This window comes from Malurus melanocephalus, unplaced genomic scaffold (assembly GCF_030028575.1).
Source record: "Malurus melanocephalus ecotype Western Australia unplaced genomic scaffold, MMel_1.1 scaffold_14, whole genome shotgun sequence".
Taxonomy (NCBI): Eukaryota; Metazoa; Chordata; class Aves; order Passeriformes; family Maluridae; genus Malurus; species Malurus melanocephalus.
The window spans coordinates 3024344-3041096 of NW_026623246.1; the positions used below are offsets into that span (position 1 = coordinate 3024344).

At 35.5% G+C, this 16753-nt stretch overlaps 1 protein-coding gene across 6 annotated transcripts in view; it reads left to right on the top strand.

Moving 5' to 3' along the window:
* Positions 1-16753, top strand: part of MLLT10 (MLLT10 histone lysine methyltransferase DOT1L cofactor) — a 125176-nt gene that overhangs the window by 57737 nt on the left and 50686 nt on the right. For 3 of the 6 annotated variants that reach the window (XM_057383688.1, XM_057383682.1, XM_057383673.1), the window contains 3 exons: positions 310-405; positions 7088-7343; positions 9351-9920. In XM_057383688.1, the coding sequence (XP_057239671.1) occupies positions 310-405; positions 7088-7343; positions 9351-9920 (922 nt within the window). The remainder of the gene's footprint in view (positions 1-309; positions 406-7087; positions 7344-9350; positions 9921-16753) is intronic. The other 3 variants (XM_057383698.1, XM_057383708.1, XM_057383714.1) reach the window with 1 other exon arrangement.

The following is a 16753-nucleotide window of genomic DNA, read 5'->3' on the forward strand; positions in this document are numbered from 1 at the left end:
TATCCATTTTTAATCTAGTTTCTTCTGTTGATTAAGTGATTATTGTWAAGATGGATCATACTAACAACACTTTTTTCATGAATGCTGGTTATAATAGAAAAATTCTAGTTTGTGCACTTTGAAAATAAATAGAAATACTTKATTTGCTTTTATAAAATTATAAAACATTCAAAACATAATGTATTTTCTAAATAGCACAGGACATTATTGCCATCCCTCTCAAATTTTGATAACACTTGATGCAGTATAGAATGGGTTATGATAAAGGTGAAGGTAAACTTAGTTTTTATTGTCTTTTACAACTTCTAGAAATATAAAGAGAAAGATAAACACAAGCAAAAATATAAGAAGCAGTCGGAGTCCTCACCATCTTTGGTTCCATCTCTTACTGTAACTACAGAAAAAGTAAGTCAATGTGTTTTTTCTCCTCTTCCACCTCAATCACCTATGTTGAAATTGCATGATGTAATCATTCCACTCTATATACAGGATGGCATATAGTGGTATAAGTTCTATAATTATCAAGCACTCCTGGTATTTTTTCCTATAATGTAAAATCCCAAAATACTTTGAGGTTTACTGTATGGAGAAAGGCTTTGAGTTTTGTACTTTTACTGTGAGTAAGATGCCACTGAATTTTATTTGAGGTATATTTAATAATTTGAGGAGTTTTAGAAAGTCTTTCCTTCAAAATCCACTTATGTATGCTCCGTTGACACTGAACCGGTAAGCATTTAAAACTGGTAGTTGTGAAATTACAGCTGATGCTTCGTATACTTAGAATATGTCTTATTAGCAGTTTATTCTTCTAGATTCTGTGACCTTTCCTGCCTGTTGATGTGCTGGAAAATACCTAATTCCAGTGGCAACATACAGGGCTAAATAATGACAGTTCTCATTGTACTGAGCAAGAATCACTTGCTGTCCACTTAGAGAGTGGGCAGTACTATTGAGAAATGGGTTTTCTGATTTCAAAGTCGGAAAAAATGTGTCCCACTTATGTGGGAATGTTTGACATCAGAGTCGGGATATCACGGTTTGAATTAATTTGTGATCAGTACATAGATCATTGTGTTTTAGTGAAGGTGTTGAGGCTTGTGTTAACTGTGTGTGCTTTGGTTGCTGAGGTGTTACATTCAACAAATGTGTGTTTGCATATGGTACACCAAGATCTTGTCAGGACAGGCTGAAATGATTGAAATACAAAGTTTCTCTGGTCTGTCGAAGTATTCTTTCAACTAGTGATATAAATTTCCAGAATAATCTCCAAGAAAGTYAGATTTGTAGTATGTTTTGTATATTTCTTTATTGTTAATAGTAAGATTATTAACTTGAGTATTTCTAACTCACRCTTTGTTAAGAGTCTTGTTTCTGGTTCTACTGTATTTTCTTTTACACTATTGAGTTGAGACTTAGTAGTCAGTGGTTTTCTGAATCTCTCAATAACTCTGTTAAAAAAATAGAAGGAAAGGTAGAGTCAATTTGCCACTTTGCTGTTCTGATTTAAGAGCAATTAGAGACTGCAATCAGTGTGACAGTTTCTATTGAAATTAAGTTGTAGAACACTAAGTAGTATTGACTGGTCCACATGATTTGTTGTTTCATTTTTTTAATTTGCCCTAAAYATACTCCTCTTGAGTCTGAGAGTTTCTAAATTCATAGGCTGTAAGAGATTCTTCTTGTGTGGGAACATCTTTAGACTTTACAACCTTTGTTTAAGTTTTATACGATAAATGAACTTATCTTTCTTGAATGACATCACTCTTGTACTTTGATTATCTAATCATCATAAATTTTTACCAGAAGTGATATAACTGTATTTTTGTAGTTAAAGAAAATATATGGAAATGCTTTTTTTTTTTTTTTTTTTTTTTTTTTTTTTTTCATCATGCCTGTTAGAATATGCTTTTAATGCCAAAGACACTGTTTTTCTGCTTTCCAAATGCTTTGTCCTCTCTGTCTTTTTCCTAATTACAAGGTTTACTTGTATGGATGCTCACAAGGATGAGCTAGAGCAAGTACTAAAGTGAATAGAAACCCTCTAATTCTAAAACTTAAATTATAATGGAATTAAACTAAAACAGAATGTTAATTCTGGGGTTTAAATATTATGGGCCTTTTTAGTTTTCTTATTTAATCTTTTGCATGTGGGTTTTCTTTATCTAACCTGTTTGTTTCATTTACTGCCTTTTTTTAATGGTGCATCAGATCATCAGGAAAATTGGTGTTCGTTTTTTTAAATAAGGTTGCTAAGTGTGATTATTTTTTTTTTCTAAAGTATCTACTGTTTATATGGAAGTGATTCTTTTTTGTGGTTAGTTTCTCCAGTTAATTTTTTTTCTTAAGTTCTTTTAACACCATTTAAATGCATGGGCTTTTCTAGGTTATAAACTCATAATGTATTCCTCAAAACTTCAAAATATTAGTAATGAAACAAGCTTTATTTTTTTCTAAGATGAATATTTGGTTCAGAATATTGTATTAATGTATTGCTTTTATGTGTCCTTTTACAYGGAGTTGCTAGAATTGATTTGGACTTGATGTCTGTTTCACAGCAGTCTTTCTTTGTATTGAATGCATGACTTTATCATGGTATATAATCACTTCTGCTAACATAATGTTCCTGTAGGGGGGAACTGAAATTCAAAATGAAATTTGTTTTTCCTTTTGAAAGTTGTTAAATCCTTTGTAAATCCAATGGTAATGACCATTTATGCAGGTGATGTCTTAAAGCTTGCTTTTATCTGGATGAGTGGCTTCTTAAGATAGAATCATGAAAGGCAGCATGGTAAATGTGGATTTACCTTTTGTTAGTGTACTTGGATTGCCTGTTTGTTCTGCAGAATTTAATTCCAAGAAATTTTCCTGAGATTCCAGTCCCTGCTATTTTGAGAGGCACTTCTGTGCGTCCCTGTAATGTCTCAGCAAATGTTGTTCAGCCTAATCAATTAAGTTTCAGAATGTTTGAAATAAGAAATGCCTGACTCCTCTTTGATTAATGTAGTACCATTACATTGTTTCACTTTTGGGACATAGATGCAGAGAGGTTTAAGAGCTAGAATATTGTAGRAATTGGAATACTCTTGCTGCCTGCTCTTCTGGCCTTTTTCCTTGTTGGGAAGAGCCATCAGCCCCGCATTTATTCCTGGTAAAAATTTCTGTCTCAGGTTTTGAGCTTTGGCTTGTGTTGGAAGTTCAAAATTGTATATGGTTTAAGAGCTTTAGAAAAATACAGTTCTCCTCCTCCCCTCTTTTTTTGGGTGGTGTGTGTGTTATTAATTAAAATAAAACTCCAAAATATTAATGTATGCACAGGTATGCAGGACAGTGTATGTGCATTCAAATTGTAGTCGATAACTAGGTAAAAAATACTGCAAAGAAAGTACGGATGACAAAATTTTAGCTGTAATAGTAGAGAAGATAATTCTCAGTTCACCCTAGCAGCCCAACGTGATTCTCAAGGGATGTGATCAGGTCCTACCACAGAGGGTACAGAAGAGAATGTGAAGAGTAGGGAAATCTCTTTTAGATATAAATGAACACTGTTATCCTACAGCAGCTCGGTGTTCATGGGTTACGGGATGTGTGTGTTGCAGTGCTCACCAAAGCTGCTCCATCATTCCCCTCCAGAACTGGACAGGGGAGAGAAAAGATAACAAAGGGTTCTCAGATTGAGATAAGGACTGAGAGAGATCACTCATCAARTAGTATCATAGCAAAACAAACTCARCTTAGGGATATTAATTGATTTAATTGCTAAGAAGATTATAGCAGGATAATGAGAAGTAAAATAAATCTTCATAAGAACACAGTCCTCCCACTGSTCCCTCCTTCCTGGGCTCTGCATCGTCCCTGCCAGTGCAGGGAGATGGGGAGTGAGGGTTTGATCAGTTCATCACTGGTTGTTCCTGCAGCTGCWTAAGGAGAAGAGTCCTTCTCCTGCTCCCATGGGCAAGCATCCCTCCCATGGGAGACAGTCCTCCATGGACTTCTCCAGCATGAGTCCATCCCATAGGCTGCACTTCTCCACAAACTGCTGCAATGTGGATCACTTCACAGGACATGGTCCTTCAGGCACAGGCTGCCTCCAGTGTGGATTCCCCACAGGGTTACAAGTCCTGTAGGAAATCTGCTCTAGCATGAACTTCTCCCTTATGTGTCTGCATGTCCTTCCAGGAGCCTGCTCCAGCACTGGTTTCTCATGGGGTGACAGCGTCCTCTCAGGCATCCACCTGCCCTGGTGTGTGTTTCCTTCATGGGCTGCAGGTGGATCTTTGCATTCCCATGGATCTCCGTGGGCTGCAGGGACACAGCTGTCTCAATGTGGTTTTCGCCATGGGCTGCRGGGGAATCTCAGCTCTGGTACCTGGAGCACCTCCTCCCTCTCTTYCTTCACTGACCTTSGTRTCTGCAGAGTTGATTCTTTCACATACTCTCATTCTGCTCTTCTCTCTCTGCAGTTACATCTGCCTAATAACCCTTTCTTGTATTTCCTTCTTCAGTACGTTGTCACAGAGGCATTACCACCATTTCTGATGGGCTCAGCCTTGGGCAGCGTTGGGTCAGTCCCRGAGCCAGCTGGATTTGGCTCTGCTGGACACAGAGGAGGCCTCTGGCAGCTTCTCACAGAAGCTGCCCCTGTAGCCCTGCCACTACCAAAACCTGGCCACACAAATCCAGTGTTGGTTTGGGGGTATTTTTGTGTTGATTGGTTTTTACTTGGACTCTGCTCTTTCYGTCTGGCATTTATTTTTGTGTAGAATTACCTGCCATGGCCGTTTCCCTCTCTGTCCAAGGGTACCACCTTAAACGTCTGCATAGAGCTGAAGGCCACTCAAACCTTGGAACGTACTGCATATTGCAAGAGTGATTATTCCATCTTTACTGTAAATTGCTAGAAGTTCTAAGACTTGATGCAGATGGATGGTGTAACTCTTCAGGGTGCACAGAGTGGGAGATGGAGGGCATAAAAATGATACTGTCTCTCTATGGTTAGGGTATATTTATTTCATCATGTTCATTTTCATGATGCTCTGAGTAAGCATATAGATTTCAGTACACCTTARAGCACCTTCTGAAACAAATACCTCTTGGAGAAAATTTTCCAAATCAGAACTGTGATCTGCATGCATGTTCTTCAAAATCAGCCAGGAACGGGATTCAAACCAAATCACCACACAGTATTTGCAAATTAATGCCTACTTGTCATTGCYTGGCCCTGGCCAGTCTGCATGACTCCGTTAAATTCTTTATTTTGCTTTAAAATAAATAAATTTTTCAAAAATTCTGCAAGAATGGGGAATAGGTACTAGATAGCATTAAACTGTGTTGATACCTGTAGAGAATTACTTTTGCRATTAATATTGAACTGAGTTGTTAGGAGGTATGAATTAATAATCTAGGGTGGTTTTTGATAAGAGRAGAAATCTTGATCATAGAAAAAGCCTGACTTTTGGTTTGGATCATTGCATGTCTGGAAATGCTTTGTTCAAGTGGTCCAAATTTGAACCACTGCTTCTTGATGCAGTACAAGTGGAACACAAGTTTCCAGAAAATTGAGCATACTTATGCACTTTGTAATAGTTTGAAAACTTACCTACTAAACTTACCTTAGAGTTGACTCATCTTTGTTAGAAACATCGCTGTAGAAATATGAATTTGAGGTAAATTATTTTTAACACTATACTGTAACGTGCTTAAACGGATTTTTTTTTCACTGTTGTTGAGAAAATCTGTAATATATTTTTATTGCAGTTCATTGTAATCCATACAGAGTGGTATGCAAACAGATTTGCTTTCCTYAAAGCTTGTCATTTGCAACTGAAAAGTAAGGTTTGTGTAAGTGTCTTAGCTATTTTAATAAAAGATRGAAGACTTTATATAGCTGGTATACAAAGCTGTATGTAAAGATGAAGAAACACTGCTGTAGACCTAAATTCAGCAAGCATCATACTTGGGACAGTGTGTATGCTCAATTTTAAGAGGCATCTGTTTGTGTAGTCTTTAATGGAGATAACTGTTGATACTATTTTGAATTCTATTCTGTAAAGAACTGAAAAACAAGACATGCTTGTTTTGAACAGATGAGTGGCTTCTAGGTTTGATCCATGGTTTTTTAAGATGCTTTAAACAGCTATTTTAGTACGTGGTTTGAAGATAAATAACAAAATTTTTTCGTTTTTCCTKGTTTTGCTTTCATTTTCTTTCTTAYTAAAATTCTGTTATCACAACTCCRCAWTTTTTCAGTTATGAGAACARTTATATACCCTTGTATGATTCTAATGTTATGCATGCAGTTTCCCTGCCCTCCTAATTACTTTCTGTGAAACCTCTTCTRACTATTCATTAATAGGAACAATTCTGACAAAATGTAAGATGAATAATGGATCTAAAGATTAAATTTTTGAATACCCTGTGGAGAGTGCATGAGTGTAAGAGAGGGGCTAGAATTCCTGAGGGTGAGTAGGGGTTGAGGGTGAGATTTGCACTAGAAGCTCAAGAGTGTTTTCCTGCCTGCCAGAGGGAAGTGTTGCTCTGTCAGCTCTCTCACGTGTCTTCTTTACTTGTTGATCCTTAAGGAACTGGCTTAATGGAGGATGGTTCACCTGCCAAGGAGTTGATTTTGGTTTGGTGTTGAGACTGCAAAGTCTTAAAARTCCAGGTTCTTCGGTTCTGAAGCCTTCAACAGTTCCCCTGCTGATAGAAAAGCRTTTCTATTTTAACAAAAAAAGCATAAAAACTGCGTGTTTGCATAAGCATTTAAAGTTTAGTTTCTAATTTTTAAGCATAAAATAATACCCTGTTTAAATAGACTATAAAGACTGTAGCTATGAGATTTTTTGATTTACCTCMGTGAAGTAAAAATTTCAGCCAAAGCCATTCGTTTTATGCATTTTTTTCCCACAGAAACATGTTTTATGTGCTTCAGTTGTTTGCTGAGAATCTTCACTGTTCAGGTTCTGTAATTCCTGCTGTTTCTAGTTACATTAGTGTTTGAACAGTTCTCTGTTTATTTGAAAGAATGAAGTCTTTTAAACAGTTGTTACAGTTTTTTGTTTCTCTAATTTCTTCTCTTTCAAAATGCCAGACATACACAAGCACTAGCAACAACTCCATGTCAGGCTCCTTGAAGCGATTGGAAGATACCTCAGCTCGATTTACAAATGCGAATTTCCAGGAAGTTCCTACACACGTTTCAAGTGGAAAAGATTCTTCAGAGGCTAGAGGGTCAGAGAGCAAAGGGAAGAAATCTGCAGGTCACAACTCAGGTCAGAGGGGAAGAAAGCCTGGTGCTGGGAGAAATCCAGGAACTACTGTGTCTGCAGCTAGCCCTTTTCAGCAAGGTACCCATTATAATGCTGTAACACAGCTTCTGCTTTGACATGAATTAGGAATTTTATGTATTCARAACTTCAAAAGTAGTTAATATTTTGCCCTCAGTACTGAGAATATTGGAAAAAAACCAGCTCTTTCAGTGTAAAAATGTTTGTTGCTATAACATGAAAAAGAAGGGCAAAACTGATGCTTTTTTTCAGACTCCTAAGGTATTCTCTCTAGCTGCAAAAAACAGAAGTGTCTTTATGTGCCAAAAAATTAGTCTGGGGTAAACTTTAATATGAATTAGAGTCTGGAAGTCTTAGCTCATTAATAGARTAGTACTAATATTTTTCAGTACACATTAGAACAGAACCACCCTACCTAATATATGGGATGCAATGGCCCCTAAATAATTTTTTCAAGATGCAGACATTTAAAATATACAATTTTCTTMAAAGTTAAAGACCTTTTTAGTTAATTTTATTTAGTATTGAAGTATATAAGCAGAAGGTATGTGACAAGTATGTAAGGTTTATTTACCTTAAGTAATAGATACTTTTTTACTTTTCGAACTTGCTAAAACCCACTATGTGCACTAATGACACTTCTAAAAAGCAAATTTTATTATGGCATTTTTGTCACAGTTGAAAAAAAATTTAAAAAATTAATTTTTTTTATTCCTTAATTAATAAAACTTGCAACTTTGAAATGCAACAAGCTAGGCCTTCTGTAAAGTAATTTTTRTTAATTTTCACTATCTAGTAGTTGACTATGTACATTGTTTGTTGTCCTTTGTACTTTGTGCTGTGGATTTTCCTTTGAATTTATTTATGCAGTGAACACTTGTAAATCTGTGTAGAACTCTTTCAATATTTCAGGGTTTTTTTACTTGAAAGAAGTGGAAGTGCTTTTTGTTCAAATTCTCAAAACTTTTAAAATTACCTTCTTGAATTCTTCATTTAAAGAAAAATCTATGCAGATGGCAAAATAGGTCTTTACTGTGTGCATGTATTTTCTCTAAGGCTGCATTAAGTGAAATGCTGCATTATTTAAAATGCAAACCAGTGATATTTTAATGTTTTCTTAAAAATAGCTGTATTTATGTAAATTGTATTTTAAACATAATTCTTAACAATGTTTACTGCAGTACTAATCATAAAACACTAGATATTAAAAGGCATGGGGTTTTTATACCTAGTGTCATGTTTAGGAGTATTTTTTTGATCTTGTCATCAGTCTGAATTCTGTGAAAGGCACCCAGATACACCCACCTGTATAAAATTAGTGAATTTCAGTGCAGGTAGATGCTTGTATTTCCCAAGAGTTCTTCGTTTTCTGCCTTGAATGCACTGATACAGTGATGAAATGGCTGCATTCCAAATGTTTGAGGAGGAATGTAATTCTATTACACAGAAGATCTTTATGGTTCTGTGACAGTGCTAAAGAAGTCTTAAAATGTCAATTCTATGCACTGTTTTTTCACTTCCTCTCTTTATTTTTGAAAAGTTTGTCTTCTATGAAGCACCTTCTCCACCAGGGTAAATTAAGTCCAATTGCTCTCTTGACCCATGTCAAACACTTGATTTTAGGTAAAATAGTAAGGAAGATTGCAGACATAGTGTAGATGTGATCATAGCACATTTCTATYGGTCTTCTTTTTATATACGTGTATGTTCAAAAAAACCTGCTCTGAATTGCACCAGGTGTTTGTTACGGCATCATAACATGAACATTCATGATGAATGTCAAAGCTGCCTTAGCAGCAAAGTTCTTATTGTTTATTCATTTTCACCTTGTTTGTGCTCCAGATTCAAATTTGAATCCCAAACAGGAGTCTGATAATCGCATTCAGYAAAGTGAAGATCAGCAGGAGAACCAATGAGTTATTTAAAAAAAATCAGTTCTTTAGCTCTTGGTAATGCTTTTCATGGAGTCCTTCCACATTAAAGTTCTTAATTCTAAGATAGTATTACTTCCCATCCATTTTCATCAACCACAGGGAAAAACATAATTGTACTTCTTTCTTTTTTCAGGAAGCTTTTTGGGCACTCCTGGGAGCATAAAGTCATCATCTGGAAGTTCAGTTCAGTCTCCCCAAGATTTTTTGAGTTTTACAGACACAGATCTGCGAAGTGACAGTTTCACTCATTCTCAACAGGCTTCGTCAACCAAAGATGTACATAAAGGAGAGGCTGGGAGCCAAGATGGGGGTGTCAATTGTTTCACTTCCTTAATTGGTCTCCCTTCATCATCATCAGCTGTTTCCCAATCTAAAAACTTTGACAGTTCACCTGGAGACATAAGTAATTCAAGCCTTACTTCTTCAGCATACAAACGAGCTCAGACTTCTGGAATAGAAGAAGAAACTGTAACAGAGAAGAAACGGAAAGGAAATAAGCAAAGTAAACATGGGCCTGGTAGACCTAAAGGAAATAAAAGTCAAGAAAGTCTTTCCCATCTTTCAGTTTCTTCTGCTTCTCCAACTTCATCTGTGGCATCTGCTGCAGGAAGTGTGACAAGCTCTGGTCTTCAAAAATCTCCAACTTTGCTCAGGAATGGAAGTTTACAAAGTCTTAGTGTTGGTTCATCTCCAGTGGGTTCAGGTAGGCATTTGTTGGATTTGTTTCCTTACCTCAAAAATTCTGAGTATGCTTTTCAAGAACATAGTATCAATTAAAGTATCATGAAAATCACACTGGGGGATAAAGGACTGTTGAAAAAGTAAGTTTTGTTCCATGTATAGGTGCCACTGTGCTGTAGGTGGCTGTAGTAGGTTGACCTGTGTATTGACCTATAGGCTACATAAATGCAGGTTCTGAAGCCATAGGGGGAAAAGTTGCATAAAAATAAGTTCTTGGGAAATCACATGTGACAAGTTTAGCTAAAAAAAAAAAAAGTGATAGTATGGACTGTATGGTCTGTGTGTTATGCTACACAGAGAAAACAAAATTGGTACTCAGCTATGTCAACTTTGCTGAATACGTCCTTCAGTTACATTTTCCCAATTTAGCTTAACTAAAAATGAAACTGTCTACATGGAGAATAACCAGTTTAAACATGTAATATTATATTCTGAATCTGGACTCCTGTGCAACTGCATGACATTTTCATATTCTTGTGTGCTGTTTAGCAATTGAAATTGGCTGGTTTGTTCTTCCTCTGTTCTAAATGTTATGCGCATTTGGGGCTGTGAGAGGCTTTCTGTTTCCAGTAAACCTGTGTGTGGAATGGCCTAGCAGAATACTCTTACCTACTGAAGTATTTGTTGCTCTGAAGTTACTTTCAAATCTTTTGTTATTTAAAAAAAAACCCAAATTACCTCACTTTTGAAAGTTTGAAAATTTATCCTTTTTGTTGTTTATGGTGGGGTTTTTTTTTGCTTATTTTTTCTGTTTTTGGGGGAAAGAGAAATTGAGCTTGAATACTTCGTTGTGGGGAGGGTTTTATGCTTTTTGTGTTGTATGCTTTCTATAAGCAAGAGATACTTTTAATATATACATAGTTCAAGAAAAAAAAACCCTGGACTTTCAGAATATGCTCTGAATATGCTTTCAGAATAAGACAGGTACTTAAAAACTTGATGTCAAAGATACTTTTAATATATACGTAGTTCAAGAAAAAAAACCCCTGGATTGCTTTCAGAATAAGACAGGTACTTAAAAACTTGATGTCAAAGTCACATTGTTTTAAAGCAGTTAGATACAGACAACTGATCATTTTTATTATGGGTAAAAATGGCAATAAAAGTAGCATCTACATTAAAAAATACTTTTCCTGTATTAAAATGAATGCAAAGAAATGCTATATGACAAAACTTCATGGTTCACTATGTGTCTTTTTGTTTAAAATGCAATTTTAAGACCATGTTCACTTCTTACCTGTTCTGAGCAGAGACCATCTAACAGATTTACGTAGGTGTTCTTATTATTACAGTATGAACTTTTTTATTCCTTTTTAATCCCTTTGAGATGGATTATGTATTGTTGTAGTTGGAGTAGCAGATAGAAGTACAAGGTCTTGGTTTGAAGTGAATAACCCGCGTTTCCCCTCTTACATTTGTCTTAGAATATTCTGCTCTTGTCAGCTCCTTGAACAGGCCTTTCCCTGCCCAGGTGCATTCTTGCTTTCTTTGTCCTCTTTATTACATCTCACTCTTCCATCTATAAAATGCCAGTGATAATGTTAAACTCTTTGTAAATAAATACATGGATGGAAATACCATATAAGTTTTACTACTTTTATCATGATATTCAGCCTATAATTTCACATCCATTAAGCATACTTAGATTCTTTGTAGCCAGCATTCGACGTGTCCTCCAAAACAATGGTATTTTCTGAGGATGCCAAAAAACATGAAGATGAATAAATAACCAAACAAAAGTTAAACAAAATCCTTCCAACAAAACCAAGGAAATTGAAAGATACAAAAAATGTGTTGTCTCTGTCTTTGATCATGAGATCTAAATTTATCCAGAAACTTCTGCTTGAATCAGAGCATATTGTTGTAATGTACTCTTCTTCCTCACCTCCCCTTTTTCTTGTGGTTATACTGCTGCTTTCCTCACTTCATCATAAGGATTTTCTGGGTTTAGCAGTCCAATAATCCAAATTTAGAACTTTGTTGCAATGAGGAACCACATATGAGTATTATCAGAAACATACTTTTTCTCAGGTGTAGTATGCTAATGTTTTCCCTGCAATGTGCCCACATTGTCCAGTTATACGATCTGACAAGTGAATCTAAATTATTTGACCAAAGCCCCCAGATAAGATTTTGTGCATGCAAATGCAGTGAGTGAAAACTAAGGGTACTCAAGCCAAAAAGTTTTTACTGACTCTCACTTGGAATTGCATTGAAACTTCAAAGAGGCAGAATCAGGAATGAACTAGACCATACTAAACAAAGCTTTTGTGGCACTTTTTCAAGAATCTGTGGCTTTTTTTTTTTTTTTTTTAATAGCCTTCATAACTGCAGCTCTCTGAAGCTATCATTCTTTTTCAATTTTCTTAAGGGTACTTGTTGATATCCATAAAACTTTCGAAGAACGTGACTTCACAGATGTATAATTGTGTTCATAGTTAATGTTCAAATTAGATGCAATGTGAAAGGAAGCTTATTTTAAAAGGTAATGCAAATTCATCATGTGCTATTTTATGTAATTGTCTTCCCAAAAAGTTTTATTCAGAATAAGTATATTCAACTCATTTTGTGAAAATATTTATCTTTTCCCAACTTATCCAGTCCACAGGACTTCTCTTTTTCTGCTTAATAAGAACAGAGCTGTACCATGAATATTGGTATAATATGAGGATGTGTAATTGCAAGCTGTTACAACACATACAGGTTGTATTTCAATTGCCATGCAACTGATCTATTGTGTTCAAGGTTTGATTGCTTGAATGTTGAATCTTCTTGCTCTTTATTATTTCTTCTGAAGTGTATTTATAACCTGATAGGAAACATGGTATACATTACTTCAAAATTATACTGAAAGGAATAAAATGAATTCATAAAAAAAAATTAAATTGGTAGGGTGACGTGGAATTTTAGTAGTCAATTAACATTTTGCTAGTACATCTGTCCTTCTTTAAAAAAATCCCACCAAACTTCTTTAGCTGTCAGCTCGTTTACAAACCATACTTATCTTTTTGTTGGGAATTCATGAGCACTCTRTTGTCTAAAAAGGCCCAAGTCAGTTATTGGTGGGACTTACATAAAGCTGATAATGATTCACCCCAAATAGAGCTGTCTTTGGAGTCATTTCAGGACCTGAACCTTTAACAGGGTGTGTGTGTGTGTGGATTTCATCTGAACTCTACAATTTTATAGAGCTATCTAACTTTCCAAGTCACGCTAGCTGTATTCTCTGGATTAAGTTCATTCCCAGCATCCTTCTAGGGACTAATATTTAAAGATTTCTAGTCTGAAGTATTATAAAGCATTGAGAGCTTGTGTCCCATGGCAGTTGGAAAAAGAACATTTTATGTGACCTACAGTACCTTCTGACTTTTGTGGAATAACGTAGCAATGTAAAATGGAAAGCAATCAAGTATCAGAAGTTAACTGAAATGTCTGTTTCATGGTAGATGACGTTCTTGTGGGTACTTGCTGTTGGAATTATTACAATGCTTCAGGCACTTCTGCCTTTCCCAGTTCTGCTCTTGATTTCAAGTGTACAACAAATTGCATAGTATTGGCTTCAGTAGCTAAGGACTTCAGGGGATTACTTCCTTCAATATTTTAATTTTTCTAAAATTGATTTTATGCTCTTATGTGTACTGTAAACCCTAAAAGAAGCTTATAAAGTGTTTTTTTTTTTTTTTTTTTTTTTAATAAGACTGGAAAAGATTAAATTATCATGTGGGCCTCAAAATGGTTATCCCATTGTTTCAGTGCCCTTACTGTGTCCATCTTCTGGAATTCCTTTGTCCTGACTGAGGCAAACTTAGAATTTGTTTTCCTACATTTTTATTTCTGCATCATATATATTCTATCCTTAGCCAGTCTTCAGTATTCTCTAGTTGTTAATACTAGATAGTTTTTGGAATAAAGGACTAATCCAAACCCAGTATTGTACTTTATTGAAGCAGTATTTCAAGTTCTGAGAAACCATTAATGCTTTTGGCACAGATGCCTCTGAGTTGATCTTATATCTTGTGCACTCAAGTTTCAGCTTTATATACAAGTTTGTTAAATGCTTCAGATTAGTTCCATGTATTTTGTTCTCCTTTCCGATCTCATTCCAGCAGTGATGAAACCTTTGTCAATGTTGCACATATTGCTGTACAAGTTCATAATAGTGTTAAGCGCATTGTTGCACTGATGACTCTAAGATAAGACAACTCTGAATTTGAAAAGTAGAAGAGTTACTTGAAATCACTGTCATTGAGATACTAAGTCCCTTATGTTAAATCTTCATGGTGCTGTGTTTGAAGTTTGACTTAGTAGCTGAATCTGCTGGGAGAACGAGTTTAGAAAAAATGGTTCTGAAACAGTTTGTGCTATTAAGTTTGTCTGAAAAGTGCACCAAGGCAGAAGTCTTGCTGTGTTAAAAAGCCAGTTTGTATTCAGAGGAGATAGAATATAGGGATCAAATTGATACTAATAGATATTAATGGCCTTTTAGGACTAAGCAAATGGTGTAGAAAGCACACAAGGCAAAATCATTGTACAGAGAATTTAATTCTTCGTATTTGARGCTCAACTGGTGTTGGAATTGGTGAATAGTCTACAAGATTATAATGTTGAAATTGATGATTGGTGTAGAAAATATGGAGACATTAATCAGATAACGGGGAAGAAATCACATGAGGTAGTAGCTTATGGAAATGAGGATTCTCCTGAAATGGATCGAAGTTCTTAGATAAAACAGCAGTTATCAGCAGCTACAGCCAGAAGTACTGATATTTTCTGAAGATAAATACCTCATATTTCCATGCTTTTAGACTGTCTGTTAAATTGCAGAAAGTCTTTAAAACTCATGAAGTTGTGAGACTGGGAAGTAGTTAATGTTATGCAATTAGGATGTGTCTGACAGAGGRAAGAAAGATGTTAAGACATTCGAAGGTGTAATGATTAGTGGTGGATATTGAGAGTTACAGAAAAGAACTTATTGGATTAATTTTATTTTGTTTCCTATTTTAAAAATAAAAGTGGCAGAGTAGATGTCTACATTTCAATGTATACAGCATGGCATTTTAAATAAAGGCTTGTAATGATAGGTGATTAATCAGTTGTGTCTGAGTTTCCAGTGCTGAGCCATGTTTTAAAAGATTTTAATGCATAAACAACAAGCTAATGAGAAAGGCAGCTCTGGGTKCAGAGTGTGTCTGGTGTTTGAATAGTATGGGCAGTTCTGCARTTTGTTCTGTGTAAAGAAAAGACCCATGAGAAGGATTCAGTTACTGGAAAGAACACTTTATTGGAGAATAGCTAAGGAGTAAGTTTATCAGACTATGGCTATCATATGAGGAACTGAAAACTGGTACTTCAAAGATCCTTAACGTAACAAAAAAGCAAAACATGATCAAGTGAGAGAAGGTAATAGTTGAACAAATCTCAATTCTGAAAATTTAGATGTGTTTTCTAGAAGATTGAGTTTAGTCAAACATACTTATTTGATTTGCAGGTGCAGGAAGTTCTAGAGCTGAGAAATGAACGTGCTTGCAGAGATTGTTGTTTGGTCCTTACCTATGAACCTAATTCTGTGTTCCATTATCTCTTCGATTTTTTTAAAAGGAAATTTAGCATGGCACATCAGTTTAGCATATGAAATAGTTTCTAGCTGGGCAAATAATGTATTTGAAAATACAGTAGTTAGTAAATTTTCAGGCAGCGTGGGTCTGCAAGAACCTAGTATGTTCTATGCTGTTATCAGAGATTGAGAAGTTAAGTTGTCTTTGCAGCTTGCTCTGGYGGTTCAGGGCGGTTTCTAAAAATGTGTTTTGTAAGAAATGTACTGGGATGTAATGAATAAGAATTCGTTGTGGAAAAAAATTACTGAACAATGAACCTCCTAACGGAAATGTGTTTTGAAAAGAATTACGAAAAGCTTCTGAATAATGATGGAGAACTGAACATTATGATACTTTTGGGGGGAARAATGGCTATTGTCATCACTGTGGCACTCGTTTCCAGAAGGGGTAGAAAAGTTATATCATAATTAGTTGAAATTAACTCTGTATGGTTGGCAGGTAGTAAAGTACTATGTTTATTCATGATACTTATTTCCTCCTAAAATATGACTACGAATGTGAAAGTTTAGAAGAGGCATACAACGATTGATATTTTTTAAACATCCTTTTCAAAGAGTCTGAGGCTCTTTGCTAGACTGGAACGTGTTTAATTTGAGAATATTTCAGTTTACGAAAGTGTTTAGAAGCATCATCGTAATTATTATACAGAGAGAGCTACTATTCCTGGTCAAGATTTTTTTTKGTAATTGCATACTGGTAATTGCCCTGTTTTCTGTTTAAAAAATAAAAAAGTTAATAGAAAAATACAGACATATAGTACTTAATTGAATGAGCTGCTGAAAACAAGAAATGTTCTTGAAAACAAGAATGTTCCACTCTTGAAGTCTCCAAGGTGCCTGACACACAGGTGGAAGCTGTGTTTTGTGCATGACATGCAAATCAGCCCCCCTGTGAATGTTACAGAACCAGAAACCACTAGAGCATTGCTTTGAAACAGAACTTGATTTAAAACAAGGCAAAATTTTCCTTTCTCAAAAAAWTTGTAGCATTTTTATTTTAGAGGGAAAACAGATGGGAGGGCTTTCTGAAGTGAAAAAAAAAGTCCTAGAGAAGGAAGTTTGAATAACTAGGATAGGGCTTCCATGTCTGCTTATATCAGAGGAGATCTTGGCAACTTGTGGAGATTACATGGCTAGTTAATTGTTGTATGAGAATGTGTCTGTCARGTTAAAATAGAAAT